Raw genomic sequence first — 15,501 nt, forward strand, 5'->3', positions numbered from 1 at the left:
CAAGTAGGTCTCAAACCTGCTTCTGGAAATTGAGGTTGGTTGTGCTTAAGAAAAGGTTTTTCTGTAACTTTACTGAGTCAGCACATCAGCACATTTATATTATGTATTTATGCACAAATGCAAAAAAGTACTTGTGAAATTACAATGGAGTTTGAAATTTAGCAAAGTTCCATTTTCAGAGTGTCCATCAACCATAATAAATGCTTCTGCAGTAATGACACTGAAACATTGTGCGGTGACACTATTGCTTCCAAAGCAGCAGACATTCAATTGTTGAGGTAATCTGTCTTGCAGAGAGTTTGGAAATTCAAAATGTAAATAAGCACTCATTTTTTATTTTTCAGAGTATACATCACTGCTGTTATAAGTATACATTTTCACTAGCAAACAAAATAAAAGTGATTAACAGTTTGAACTTGCTTTAAATTTCAGGTCTATAACCTTTTTGTAGATGATATGCTAGTTGCTAAAAAGAGGATGGTGTCAAATGAATACAATATTCCTGCTTGTTATGCATACTTCTCTGGCCGGGCAATGATGTACAGGATGACAAAGAAACGACTTGATCGCTTAATGAAGGTATACATAGATAACTTATATAAAAAATAATGTAACATTCTTTCTCTTGTGTGTGAGTAACAGTGTTAGATAAAAATTTTCATACATTATTTTTCTAATCATTTTAATACTCCGAAAACTGTCTGGTAATTATAATAACAATATAGTTGAATTCTGGCCTTTTTAATAACTTGCTTTCGATACAGTATGAGTTGATATTAGCTATTATGATGAAGCATAACTAGGTACCTGCTTCTACTAGGTACCTGTTCCTTGTTACTTAAAATACAACATGAACAAATTTCTTAATGATGTGATATTTGAATGGCACATATTGCTGTAGTCTCCCATGAAAATGTGACTCAGAATTAATCTTTACACTGTGGCATTTATGAAAAAATTTAAAAAATAACAGATTACTTACAGAATAAAATGGATTCTTTCCTGTCAATCCATAGGGGCTGAATATTAATGGAATTAAGCTCTTCTGGCTTGGACTCGCATTTGGGAGGACGACGGTTCAATCCCGCGTCCGGCCATCCTGATTTAGGTTTTCCGTGATTTCCCTAAATCACTCCAGGCAAATGCCGGGATGGTTCCTCTGAAAGGGCACGGCCGACATCCTTCCCCATCCTTCTGTAATCCGATGAGACCGATGACCTCGCTGTCTGGTCTGCTTCCCCAAACCTCTTCTGGCTTGTTAATTACTTTGTTTGCCATATGTAATGTAACAGGTTTTAAACTATTGTCTAGTATTACCCTCCTGTGGAGGCTACCAGTTTTTTTTCCTTCCTCTCTCCTTCCCCCCCCCCCCCCCCCCCCCCCCTCCCCCTCAGTGTATAGAGTCCCCGTCTATTTCTGTGCCAGTTTTGTGTGTCTGTTTAACTGTAGTGTAATTTTGGTTTCTCTTGGATTATTATTCAGACAGTATAAAAAAAATGTTTATGTTAAAAGTCAGATTATTTTGTACTTAAAATATCTGGGGCAGTTATGCACAACACACTGTGAATTGACTGTCCCAGCATAACTTGGTGTTCCAAATTATAGAAATTATTTTATATAATTATGGCATACATATTCCACAGATGTTGTAATGTGAGGAATTCACTTTGGTGTGGAATGGTTCAGTACCTAGAAGACAAAAATGGTGACATAAGCAACAATATGAGTATACTATTAGTAATGCACATGTGGTATATATTTCACTTTTTCTCATTACAGTCTAGCAATAAAAGTGTACACTATTATTGTTACATGTGATACAATACTACATTTACATTTTTAATATTATAGCATCAGCTAAATGATTAGATACTATTTATCTTTTAATTCTCTGCACATATTAATGGAAATTTAAGTAGTAGAAATATTTTATTTATTTTTAAAAGAGTTCATCTAAACAGAACAGTGGAATGTCAAAATGAATACTTCTTTAAATTGCATTTGAATAAAGATTTATTGCCTCTTAACATTTAATATTATTGGGCAATACAGTGAAGATTTTAGTGCCAGATTATAAATCATTACGTTCATAGTGGGGATCCACTTCCCTTGCAGTGGAATGTGTTACAAATAATTTCTCTCATTCTGAGTCAAATTATTTAGAACAAGGTGCACATGTATTCAAATTCAGGTTTTTTAAACCTCAAAACGTGATTTTTGCAGGGATACCACATGTATGATTATAGTAGCTCTTTACGGAAATGTTAAAATTGTCTTTGATATTGTTGTGTTAGCACCAAAGATTATACCATAACACATTATCAGGCAAAAAGTAGTTGAACTATATTGACTTTGAAATTACGGTGAGATCAAAATAGGATTAAATAAGCAAATATTTGCAGATGACACCCTTTTTTAGTGTCAAGAGAAAACAATGTCTCTTGTTGTTTCTAATGCCAGTGTGAGCATAGTAAATTAAAGGAGTATACTTGCTGTATCACATGACTGTTGTATGCAATTCCTGTGTTAATGTGCTTTGTATTGAAGTCAGTAAAACTTCTTTTATTCCTTGTTGGTAGATTACATACTATCCACCTGCTTGTACATTAGTAAACATTATGTAGCTATAGTGTTTTACTGACGTGCAAAGGCTGATACATTGAAACAAATAGGGAAAACAGCAAGGGACCATTAATAGATCTTAAGCTGCAAGACTAAGAGATACATAGTTCAAGGCATTCAGCATTATCTGTTGCTTTCTGTTTTCAAGTTATGACTTTAACCAATTGCCTGCAAGTACTTTGATTACATAATGATAGGCCACTGAAAAGGTCAGTTATCTACACCAGAGAAATAACTGTAAGCCACCATCATAGTAACAATCAGACAGTGTTCCTTTTGCAATAGATAACAAATGCAGTGATATTAAATTGAATACATTTTATAAATTTGTAATGCATACGTTTTTCAATGATAGTATATACCCTAAGGAAAAATGATCTGCACAGACAACAAGAGTCCTTTTGTAATTTTCAGTTACTGGATGATGCTGAGTGGATGATACCTTGTGCAATTGGTGAAAAGACACACTCACAGTATGAAAGCATAGTGAAATGGACAGAAAATCAAGTGAAAGATCTTTATCACAAATGGATTGACACACTAGATGAAGATGTCAATGCTAGGCTGTGTCGACCTCTGATGTGCCACAGTTTGATAAATCCAGGTTTAATTGAGTGCAATTTTGATGGGTAAATTTCTTTTATGAATGTCCTTGTTTGTAAATGTGCATTGTTAACCATACTTTTTAACTTTGTAATCTAATAAGAAATGACTGCAATGAATTTTCTGTAGTTAATAACTTTCTTATATAAGTGCTGATTGATTATTAGTTGTACGTCTGGAAGTAGGCTAAATATGGGATTATGAAAGGAAATTAGGTTTTATTTAACGTCTGGGCACAAGCAGCATATAAACTAAGTAAACAATCAAATGAAAGAATTATGTACCCTATGATTAAAATCATACTTTGAAATGTTTGTTATTACCTGCTGTTTTTGTAGAAACTTTAGTGATAACATATGTCATCATGATCATCATCATTATCATTTGTAGGCAACTGATGTCCACTAATAGATAAAGGCGTCCTGTAACCTTTCCCATCCATTACAGTTCTTTGTGATATATTTCCCTTCAGATCATATAATGTTACCTATTCACCTTCCATTAGATCATCGCTGTGGTCTTGTTTTATCTGTTGGGATCCAGAAAAGGACTTCATAGGTCTATCTAACATCTATCCACCTGGCTACACATCCTGCCCATTTCCATTACATTTTCATTTAGTCATAACTATGCTCATCACTTGTCTGATCCATTTGTTCGTTTTCTAGCCTATCCCACTAACTCTTGACATGCATATCTCAATTGCTCATTGATGTGAACAACTCATTTTTGAAAGGGTTTGGTTGATTGATCCATGTCTCTCGTTCATCAGCTGAAGCTGATAATACAAACTGATTTCAAACTTTCTGATTTCAGATAATGGAAGCCAAAACATCTGTGTGGCCTCATTTACTCTATGGACATTCATGTAGTTGGCTGCCATTTGATTGTAATAACTTGAAGCACGCAATTTCACTCATGTGCACACAGTTTTCTGTAGTGCCTGTCCTAAAAACTCTCTCCCACCTGGCACGACCTCCATCCCAACATAGTCCACCTTCCAAAATGCCACACTGGAATTGTGTGTGCATCCATTGCCATGCAAGGTCATAGGCATGTGAATGTGTGTGTATGTGTGTGTGTGTGTGTGTGTGTGTGTGTGTGTGTGTGTATTTGAACTCCAGTAAAAAAAAAAAAAAAAAAAAAAATGCTGAATGCTAGCAAGTTTTCTTTCGATTTTGTGTATGCCTGTTGACGATTAAACACTTCCGCCTCTCAGTGAGTGCTCTTCTTCCCTAAAACTTATATTGTACTAGAGCTTTCCTATGAATTTCAGACTGTTTGTGAAATAGCTGAATAGTGTAACTTGCAGTATTGAGATATACAATAACAACTATTTATTAACATCACAAAACACATACAGCTTCTGAGAACTAATGTCCATATATCTTGATAACAGAAATGTCAATCCATGATAGTGCATGTCAGGTGCACACTATAGTAAAATGCAGAGACATTGAAGTGGTGTGAAGCAGGAAGAATAAGTAACAACACAGTCCCAAGAGGCTGGGAGCTTGAAGGCAGTCCACTGATGAGCAACAGGGTGCTGTTATTACATAGTCCAAAGTGGCGATGAGCTCGTGGGTAGTCACATGCAAATACTGCAAAGTGGTGCCCTCAGGAATGGCTGACAGAAATGCAGCTCCGTACGGGGCTCACAGCAAAGGTGAGATGACATCTCGGCAAACGGCAGCAGTGGTAGGCATAGTCTGTATCGAAGACTCGTAGCGGATGTTGATGGGTCGGAGCCCGGAGTGCAACTAACTTCCCAATGGTGGAGAACAAACATAAGTAGGCATCGACGGGAGAATACGTATGCGGGGTCACATGGACATGTGACCGAGTGTATGTGGATATGTGCCTGTGACTGCTGCTCTGTGGACCGCAACCTGCACATCCCAAAGTTGTGCAGCTTGCCCCATCCCCCACCCTGTGACCCTCAATGCTGTGGAAGCTGCAAGAGGCTCAGCAGTAACAACTCAGTGACTCTTCTGTTGAAAAACATCTGCTGAGGCGATGCAGAGGCCATATTTAGCCCACGAAGCATGTACACAAGTGTGATGGCCTAATGTGCAGGGGCACAGTCCTGCCTGTACTACAGTTTGTATGATCAAATGGTGCTCGACAAAGTATCACGGTGGCCTAATACTGATCTCTCGTAATTAATATAAAATAAATCATGTGCAATGGGTATTGACATTTTAGTCATCAAAAATGAAGTTCCTGAGAATCTGTCTCTGTATGCAGTCCAATGCTTCAACTTTTCATTATCTGCACTTAGTACACCCATCTCTTGTTATCAGTTAACACATCCTGAATTGTATATTTAATCTGTAATAAGGAGACATTTGCTCTCATGAGAATGTAATCTTGGGTTTTGCAGCAAGGGAACTCTGTGAGGGGCGTTTGAAAAGTTCATGCAAAAATAAAAACTACGTACCTTTTTTTATTTTTCAGCATAGTCTCCTTTTAGACTTATACACTTCGTCCAACGCTGTTCTAATTTGTTATCCCTTCTGAATAATAGGAATTGTCCAAGTCTGCAAAATAGCTATTAGTTGCTGCAATCACTTCCTTGTTTGAAGAAAATCTTTGTCTCGACAGCCATTTCTTCAAATTGGGGAACAAATAGTAGTCCGAGGGAGCCAAGTTTGGAGAATAGGAGGAATGTGAAACAAGTTGGAATCCTATTTCTATTAATTTTGTGACCACAAGTGCTGAGGTGTGTGCTGATGCATTGTCGTGATGGAAAAGGACTTTTTTGCGGTCCAGTCGCCAGTATTTTTCTTGCAGCTTGGTTTTCAAATGGTCCAGTAATGATGAATAATATTCACCTGTAATAGTTTTATCCTTTTCCAGATAGTCAATGAGGATTATCCCTTGCAAATCCCAAAAAACCGTTGCCATAATGGAATGGTCTTCGCCTTTTTTGGTGCAGATTCTCCCATGGTAACCCATTGTTTAGATTGTTGTTTGGTTTCAGGAGTATAGTAATGTACCCATGTTTCATCCACAATGACAAAACGATGCTTAAAGTCCTGCGGATTCTTCCTGAACAGCTACAAACTATCCTTTCAACACTTCACACAATTCCACTTTTGTTCAAGGCTGAGCAATTGTGGAACCCATCTTGTGGATAGCTTTCTCATGTCCAAATGTTTATGAAAAGTATTATATACCCATTCATTTGAGATGCGCACAGCACTAGCAATCTCATGCACCTTAACTCTTCTGTAATCTATCACCATATCATGGATTTTATCAATGATTTCTGGAGGCAAAACCTCCACAGGGTGTCCAGAACGTTCAGCATCACTTGTGTCCATATGGCCACTTCTAAAATTTTGAAACCACTTATAAACTGTTCTAATCGAAGGTGCAGAGTCACCGTAATGTTTATAAAGCTTCTCTTTAGCCTCCTGAAGCGTTCTGCCTTTCATAAAGTGATGTTTAATCACCACACGAAATTCTTTTTTGTCCTTTTTCTTGACAATCACTTGACTTCCTTGATTCACACGAATGCCAAACACAAATAAATGTAGCAATACGGGTGAAACTTGGTGTGCATTCTTTCCAAAGATGCTACTAACTAATCATGACCTCGATATGCACCATTGGTGCCATCTCTCGGACTTTGCACAGAGTTTTTAAATGTCCCTCGTATTGAGTTTTTAACTCAAACTGTATCTACACTCATTGTCATAAAAAACAGCTGCACTCTGTAGGACAATGCAGATAGTGCCCATTGTTGGCAGGCAGATAGGTGGTAGCACACACATGAAATGATTACACTTTTCGTCTTAGAAGGACCAACACCTTGGGCTGTACGGCCACAAAATGTACAAGCTAATATGACGTCAGGCCCCTATGGTTTTGAATACAAGCATAAAGACGTGTGGTGTGGAGTTGTACAGGTCTCAGATGTTGTACTGTGAGACTCCATCCCATGCCGTTTATACGAAAGCATGCAGATCCTGCAGATTGACAGGTGGAGTTGGAAGTTCCTGATGACATGCTCCATGGCATCCTAGACATTCTCATCAGTTGCGTAGAGATTGGGCTATGCGGCTGGCCATGACCAGTATCTGCAGCTGCAAGGATGCTCAGGTGGCAGCAGTATGAGGATGAGAGTTCTCATGTGGAAATAGGACACGGGCATGGACATTCAAGAACAGCAGAGCTACCACTTTCAATCCCTCGTCCATGCTCGAGGTGGCTTGTTGCAGAGCCTCTTAGCAACACTAATGGTGCTTGGGCACCATACGACAATGGTCCCCACACCGTCACACCAGGACATGTGATGGGAGACCATAAACTGCTCATTCTTGCACTCTCCACTGCACCTGAGGCTGTAACCTCCAAGATAGAAGCATACTTGTCACTACAGATGATCTTCTGCCAGTCTGCATGGCGCCATGTCCATCATTGCCAATGTTAGATTGGTCGGGTGTGACGCTGTTGGGGTGAGTCGGAGGCTTCATAACGGTTGGTGTGCGGTGAGCCCTGCATCATCCAGCCTCCTGCCAATGGCACCAGTACTTACACGATGTTGTAGACAAGGCAGGACAGCCCAATGAATGGTCATCGTATCTCCTTGCATGTGGCTCCTCGTGTCGAACATTCAGATTCTACATGTCATGTATGTGAGCCTTCCTGTGTCCATTACCACCAACAGTGGGCAACAGTACTGTCTGTATGACCAGTGTGGTGCACAGCACAATGATAGGACCACTGAGGCACTTGCAACCCCACAGTGCAGTCCCTCTCGAACTCATGCATATGGGCAACCAACTTTCAGATGTGTTCACAAGGTTGGTTGGTTGGTTTGGGGAAGGAGACCAGACAGCGTGGTCATCAGTCTCATCGGATTAGGGAAGGATTGGGAAGGAAGTCGGCCGTGCCCTTTCGGAGGAACCATCCCGGCATTTGCCTGGAGTGATTTAGGGAAATCACGGAAAACCTAAATCAGGATGGCCGGACGCGGGATTGAACCGTCGTCCTCCCGAATGCGAGTCCAGTGTCTAACCACTGCGCCACCCCGCTCGGTGTGGTCACAAGGGCATAGTGCATGTTCAGGTGGCGCTTTAGTGATGCTACTCACTGGTGTACTGTCCAGCATGACCATTTGGGGCCCTTTTCTATCAACTGATGTCCATGGCCCCACACGTGCTACCTAAGTGCATGGCCAACCATGCCAAAGAAGCCATTAGTATAGCTGTTACTATGCAACATACCTATCTAGTGGAGTGGTTTAGTGCTTCTGGGTGCAGCTCTTTTTATGACACTGTGTGTAATTACTGAAACTATCAAGTATAATATTATCTTCATAGCGAATCTAATCATTACTATGGACACTTGAATTTCTCTTAATAAATTTGTAACACTTATGCCCTATAGAAACTGTGATCTGTCAGACAGTTTATACCTGCATCCTCACTTCATATATGTTTATTGTCCTGGTATCACAGGTGTTGTTTCATTAGTGTGTTGATTATTGTTGTGTTAGTATTTACAGTAGAGCCCTGTTAACCCGAACTAATTGGGACTGGACCTTATTCAGATTACCCATTTGTTCGTATTAGCTAGAATTATGGTGACGAGTTTCTAGAATGAAGTATACCAAGCAGATAAGTAGGTACACCATGGTAACAAATGGGAACAAGTGTGGCAACAATGGCTCAGTCTCACTCCCTGCCCTTGTTGTTGTGCATTGTTGAGATCTTTGTAGTTTCTGAGGTCAGTGCACTGGCAGTTGGCTCGCAAAGCACTTGGTTATGCTAGTTATTGATCGCTGGCACACATAACAGTTGTATTGTATTTATTGAGGCATAGTGGTGTACGTATTTTTGTCATGAGTAAACGGAAACATACAATGTTAACTCTCAAAGAAAAACTGAATGCTTTGAAGCAGATAGATAATGGTGAGAATGTATCTGAACTGGCAACAGAAATGGGTGTTGGTAAAGCAACCATTTGTGATTGGAAGAAGAACCGAGTGAAGCTTGAACAGTCCTGTGCAACGTCTTCTGGAACAACACTTGAAATTCAGCAGACTTTGAAACAGTCCCAGTATGATAAAGTGGATGAAGCTCCTTCCCTTTGGTTTGTGCAGGAAAGAGAAAGGCCAACTCCTTTGAGTGGAGCTCTGGTTCAGGAGAAGGCTGTTTACCTGAACAAGTCCTTTAGTGCGAGTATGGGTTGGTTGAACAGATTCGAAAAACGTCATGGAATCCATCAGCTAACAATTACTGGAGAGAGGCTTTCGTCTGACCATGATGCAGTGAAGGAATACTTGGGAGAATTTGAAAAAATGATAAGAGAGGGAAAGTAGTATCCCCAACAAATTTATAACGCTGATGAGACTGGCCTTAATTTTAGGGTATTGCCAACAAAAAGCCTGGCATCAAAAGCAGAAGACCATGCTCCTGGTTTTAAAATGTGCAAAGATCGTGTGACTTTATTAGTGTGCAGCAGCGCTGCTGGTAATCACAAGCTGCCTTTAATGCTGATCAGCTAATCTGGTAGGCCCAGAGCTTTTAAAAACTGCAACATGCAGTTCCGACCCGTATATTCTCCCAACCAAAAAAAATCACGGATGGATTTACCATCCATCCGTGATTTTTTTTGGTTGGGAGAATATACGGGTCGGAAGAATGGTTTCATGGCCAGTTTGTTCCCTCTGTTCGACAGTTTTCTATGGAAAATCATTTGTCTCCCCGTGCAGTCCTTCTCTTTGATAACGCGCCATCTCAACCCAGCACTGAGGAATTATGTGATGGAGAAATTGTGGCGAAGTTTTTTCTGCTGGATGTTACACCACTTCTATAGCCAATGGACCAGCGCATACTGCAAACATTAAAACTGATTTCCAGAAAACAATTTTTAAGAATGCTGATCCAAGATGATAGCATTTCTTTAGTGGACAAAATAAAAAAGACCATTGTGAAGGATGCTGTTTATTGGGCCACTGAGGCATAGCAGAATATTTCAGAAAATACTCTGAGAAAGTTGTGGAGAAATCTGTGGACATCTCTTGAATTACAGGACAACCTAGTTAAAAATGAAGAGGAAAATCTACTACAAATGATACAGACAATCCCTGGATGTGAAGAAGCTAGTTAAGGAGACGAAGATGAATGGATGGCAGCGGATGGGGCATGTGTGGAGAAACTTACTGATGCTGCTGTGACTCAAGAGCAGGAAGAAGTGGACTGCTCTGACGGAAGTGACAATGAGCCTAAAAGTGACAAAGGATAGCTGGTGCCACACAGAGATGCAGTAGAAGCCCTTGACCTCGCGTTACGTTATTTGGAGCAACAGCCCACTGCTACACCTGCTGATTTGATGGTTATGAGACGATGGCGCAACTATGCGTCATATAACGGAATGTCTTCATTACACCAAAAAACAACAAGTTTTTGTCATCTAAAAAGTAGGGATAAAAATTTCACTGTATTTTAGTAAGTTTGACATCTTTTCTTTCATTGTTATGCATTGTTTAAGCCTAATGTGTTCATGCCAATTCTTCTAATATGTGTTTACTGTACTGTGTAAATTAAAATAGTGTGCAGTTTACCACATAGTTTTCCATACTTAGACTAACATTTATCATCTTCAGACTAACCGAACGTTCGGATTACTGGGATTCGGATTACCGGGATTTGGATGAGCGGGACTCTGCTGTATTGTGTTTGGATTAATTATTGTGTCAATTAACAAAAATGAGATAATGTTGTTTGATGCGTAGATACAAGTAATAGAAAGAAAACTGCAATAGATTTCAAACTTTTGCCTATTTTCTATCCAGTTTTGTCAACATACACTACTGGCCATTAAAATTGCTACACCAAGAAAAAATGCAGATGATAAACGGGTATTCATTGGACAAATATATTATACTGGAACTGACATGTGATTACATTTTCATGCAATTTGGGTGCATAGATCCTGAGAAATCAGCACCCAGAACAACCACCTCTGGTCGTAATAACGGCCTTGATGCACCTGGGCATTGAGTTAAACAGAGCTTGGATGGCGTGTACAGATACAGCTCCCCATGCAGCTTCAACACGATACCACAGTTCATCAAGAGTAGTGACTGGCGTATTGTGACGAGCCAGTTGCTCGGCCACCATTGACCAGATGTTTTCAATTGATGAGAGATCTGGAGAACGTGCTGGCCAGGGCAGCAGTCGAACATTTTCTGTATCCAGAAAGGCCTGTACAGGTCCTGCAACATGCGGTTGTGCATTATCCTGCTGAAATGTAGGGTTTCGCAGGTATCGGCTGAAGGGTAGAGCCACAGGTCGTAACACATCTGAAATGTAACGTCCACTGTTCAAAGTGCCGTCAATGCGAACAAGAGGTGACCGAGATGTGTAACCAATGGCACCCCATATCATCACGCCGGGTGAAACGCCAGTTTGGCGATAACGAATACACGCTTCCAATGTGCCTTCACCACGATGTCGCCAAACATGAATGTGACAATCATGATGCCGTAAACAGAATCTGGATTCATCCGAAAAAATGACCTTTTGCCATTCGTGCACCCAGGTTCGTTGTAGAGTACATCATCACAGGTGCTCCTGTCTGTGATGCAGTGTAACCTCAGTCATTGTCTCCGAGCTGATAATCCATGCTGCTGCAAACTCATCGAACTGTTCGTGCAGATGGTTGCTGTCTTGCAGACGTCCCCATCTTTTGACTCAGAGATTGAGACATGGCTGCACGATCCGTTACAGCCATGCGGATAAGATGCCTGTCATCTCAACTGCTAGTGATACGAGGCCGTTGGGATCCAGCACGGCGTTTCGTATTATCCTCCTGAACCCACCGATTCCATATTCTGCTAACAGTCATTGGATCTCGACCAACGCGAGCAGCTATGTGTCGATACGATAAACCGCAATTGCGATAGGCTACAATCCGACCTTTAGCAAAGTCGGAAACGTGATGGTACGCATTTCTCCTCCTTACACGAGGCATCACAACAACGTTTCACCAGACAACGCCGGTCAACTGCTGTTTCTGTATGAGAAATTAGTTGGAAACTTTTCTCATGTCAACACGTTCTAGGTGTCACCACTGGCTCCAACCTTGTGTGAATGCTCTGAAAAGTTAACCATTTGCATATCACAGCATCTTCTTCCTGTCGGTTAAATTTCGCGTCTGTAGCACGTCATCTTCGTGGTGTAGCATTTTTAATGGCCAGTAGTGTATATGTGACAGACAGCTTTGTGATTGTCATTTGCTCTCTAGAATCTTCATTATGTGCATAACTGAGAAAAATAATGTAGCTGTTTATAAGGTTACTACTCTGGTGATATTGCTGAAAATCCTCAATGGCACATGATAGAATGAAGTCTCCCACTCTAAAATAGCTTTAACTGGTGGTCTCTCAGTTCAATAAGAGGAACAACAACATTGATTTAAGTTGGATATCTTATCACATTCATTCATATTAAAGCACACTTTAGCTATGACCCATTCACAAACAGTCCTCTCTATATCATTAATTGTTTTTGCCAGCCAGAAAATGTTTATTAACTGCTTTGTACTCAGTCCAGTTTCCTTATCTTGAATACTATTACATCAAATTAAGTAATGCCTGCAGTGAAGTTCACATAGTGGCAATGTGGTCAGTATAGATTTCCATTTTGAAGTCAGACAAAAGCTGTATGCAACCCTTTGTTACATTTTATGCTTGTCATATTATTGAACCTTCACAATGAAATTTGGTTTGTGTTATATCTAGGTGCTGTTCTTTTTGTGCATAAATATTGTGTTGGAAGGATTCCTGGTCATTTATCTTTTTAACACAAGGATGTCTCTGACAAGATTACTGGGTACAAACTTTTTTGGTAATTATGTGAAATAACATAGAGCTGTTAGCTGGGTAACAGCTATCTACAGACTGTGGAACAAATATGTGTTGGGGGACATAAAGACAAGTGTAAGGATAATTAGCATAACTGGTAATTATGTTTTACTTTATAATAATATAAGGGTCAAATTTGCTCGTGGTGCTGTCCTATTGAATCACATAATAGTAACAATTAAAAGTATATCAGGTAGCTGCAATATTGATAGTCAGATGAACAATGAGAGTGAATTAGAAAGACTTTGCCCCTATTTTTTAAGCCAAATTACAGCTGTAAATCCAAGGTCAGCATATCCATTCTCAGTGGTGGATCTTTCTTGGACTGACCCAGCCATATACGTTGGTACTGCCATGGCATGGGGCTACTGTCAGATGTTGAAGAGGCAGTTGTGCTTCATGCATTCATGCCATATGAGCAGCGAAGTGTGATTTGTTTTCTGTGGAGCAAGGACAAATGCCCATTGAAATGCACATGGAAATGCAGCCCACATAAGGGGAAAAATCTTGCTTTGAGCAGTGTGAGGTGAAGGTGTTGGGAGTTTGCAAAAGGCCGTGAAGATTAGCATGACAATGAGCCTTCTGGGAGGCTGCATATTTCACTGACTGACAACAACATTTCCAGCAAGGATGTAGTGGTAAAATTGTAAATGTCGTGTGACTAGGGTCTCCCGTCAGGTAGACCATTCGCTAGGTGCTAGTCTTTTGATTTGATGCCACTTCAGTGACTTGCGTGTCGATGGGGATGAAATGATGATGATAGGACAACACAACACCCAGTCCCTGGGCAGAGAAAATCTCTCACCCAGCCGGGAATCGAACCCGAGCCCTTAGGATTGACATTGTCACACTGACCACTCAGCTACCGGAGGCGGACTGATGTAGTGGTGAAAGTGGATCTGAGCGTATACCTTGAGGACAATTCCTGGGAGCTTGGCATTTTGTATGTGTGTGTTTACATTATCCACAATTTCTTAGGGTATCAGAAGTTTTCGTGTCAGTGGGCCTCTAAGTAATTGGATGATATGATGAAAGGTAAGCAAATGATTACTTCACTGAATCATCTGCAGTGGTATACCAAGGAGGGTGACATTTAATGGATCACATTGTTACTGGCAGTGAAACATGGATACAGCATTTCACACTGGAATTTTAGCTGTAGAGCACGGTGTTGATACATCCAGGTTTGCCTTCTGTTCATTGCATTCTGTTCAATGCTCTCTGTTGCAAAAGTGATGTTAACAGTCTTCTGGAATCACTGTCTACCTCTCCTTCTGGATTTCATGTCACTAGGTGCAACCATCAGTGTCAACAGTTATTGTTCCACACTGTCACATCTGCAGACTGCCATCAGGAAGAAGTGCTGATGGATTCTTGATGTGGTCAACAAGACAATGTGGGGCCATATGTGGCAGTCAGAACCCCCAACAGTATCCAGTCATTTCACTGGGAGAGTGTGGGCCAGCTATGATACAGGCTGGACATTGCCCCTAGTGATTTACACGTTTTCAGTCTGTTGAAGTTCCTGGCAGCACAATGATTCACATGTAACAGTGAAGTGAAGACAGCTGTCCAATGGTGGTTTCACAGAAATTTGGAGAAATGCTACCACAAAGTCATCACAGATTTAGTGCTACAATGGGGCTGATGTCGGATCCCGTGTGGGGACTCTCCAATTGAACTTGTGTTTGGTTGTTACAGTGTATCCCTCTGGGGTGGATTGCTATTTCTCATGTAAAATTCTCAGGCTACAGGGTGATCCTGTAGCTAAACATGCCTTGGTGCACGGCCAGCACATCTTGGCACAGTGTTACACCGTCCGGGTTATCTGGATACTTCCCACTAACACCAACCTATCCGAACTCCGGAGATGGGAACTTGCCCTTCAATATATCCTCTCTTCCCATTATCCACCAGGCCTCAATCTCTGCTAATTTAAAGTTGCCGCCACTTGTACCTCACCTGTCATTCAACAACATCTTTGCCTCTGCACTTCCGCCTCGACTGACATCTCTGCCCAAATTCTTTGCCTTTAAATATGTCTGCTTGTGTCTGTATATGTGTGGATGGATATGTGTGTGTGTGCGAGTGTATACCTGTCCTTTTTTCCCCCCTAAGGTAAGTCTTTCCGCTCCCGGGATTGGAATGACTCCTTACCCTCTCCCTTAAAACCCACATCTTTTCATCTTTCCCTCTCCTTCCCTCTTTCCTGACGAAGCAACCGTTTGTTGCGAAAGCTTGAAATTTTGTGTGTTTTTTATTGTGCCTATATACCAGTGCTTTCCCGTTTGGTAAGTCATGGAATCTTTGTTTTTAATATATTTTAATAAAGTTCTGCATAGATAGGAATTTTGACATTTTAAGTAAACAAGGTACATCTGACATAAGTCTAATAA

At 40.6% G+C, this 15,501-nt stretch overlaps 1 protein-coding gene across 1 annotated transcript in view; it reads left to right on the top strand.

Annotated features, from left to right (window-relative positions):
- The window catches only part of LOC126092664 (dynein axonemal heavy chain 2), a 994,477-nt gene that overhangs the window by 170,367 nt on the left and 808,609 nt on the right, over positions 1–15,501 (top strand). The window contains exons 14-15 of the mRNA XM_049908386.1: positions 433–579; positions 3,037–3,251. Of these exons, the coding sequence (XP_049764343.1) occupies positions 433–579; positions 3,037–3,251 (362 nt within the window). The remainder of the gene's footprint in view (positions 1–432; positions 580–3,036; positions 3,252–15,501) is intronic.

This window comes from Schistocerca cancellata, chromosome 7 (genome assembly GCF_023864275.1).
Source record: "Schistocerca cancellata isolate TAMUIC-IGC-003103 chromosome 7, iqSchCanc2.1, whole genome shotgun sequence".
Classification (NCBI taxonomy): Eukaryota; Metazoa; Arthropoda; class Insecta; order Orthoptera; family Acrididae; genus Schistocerca; species Schistocerca cancellata.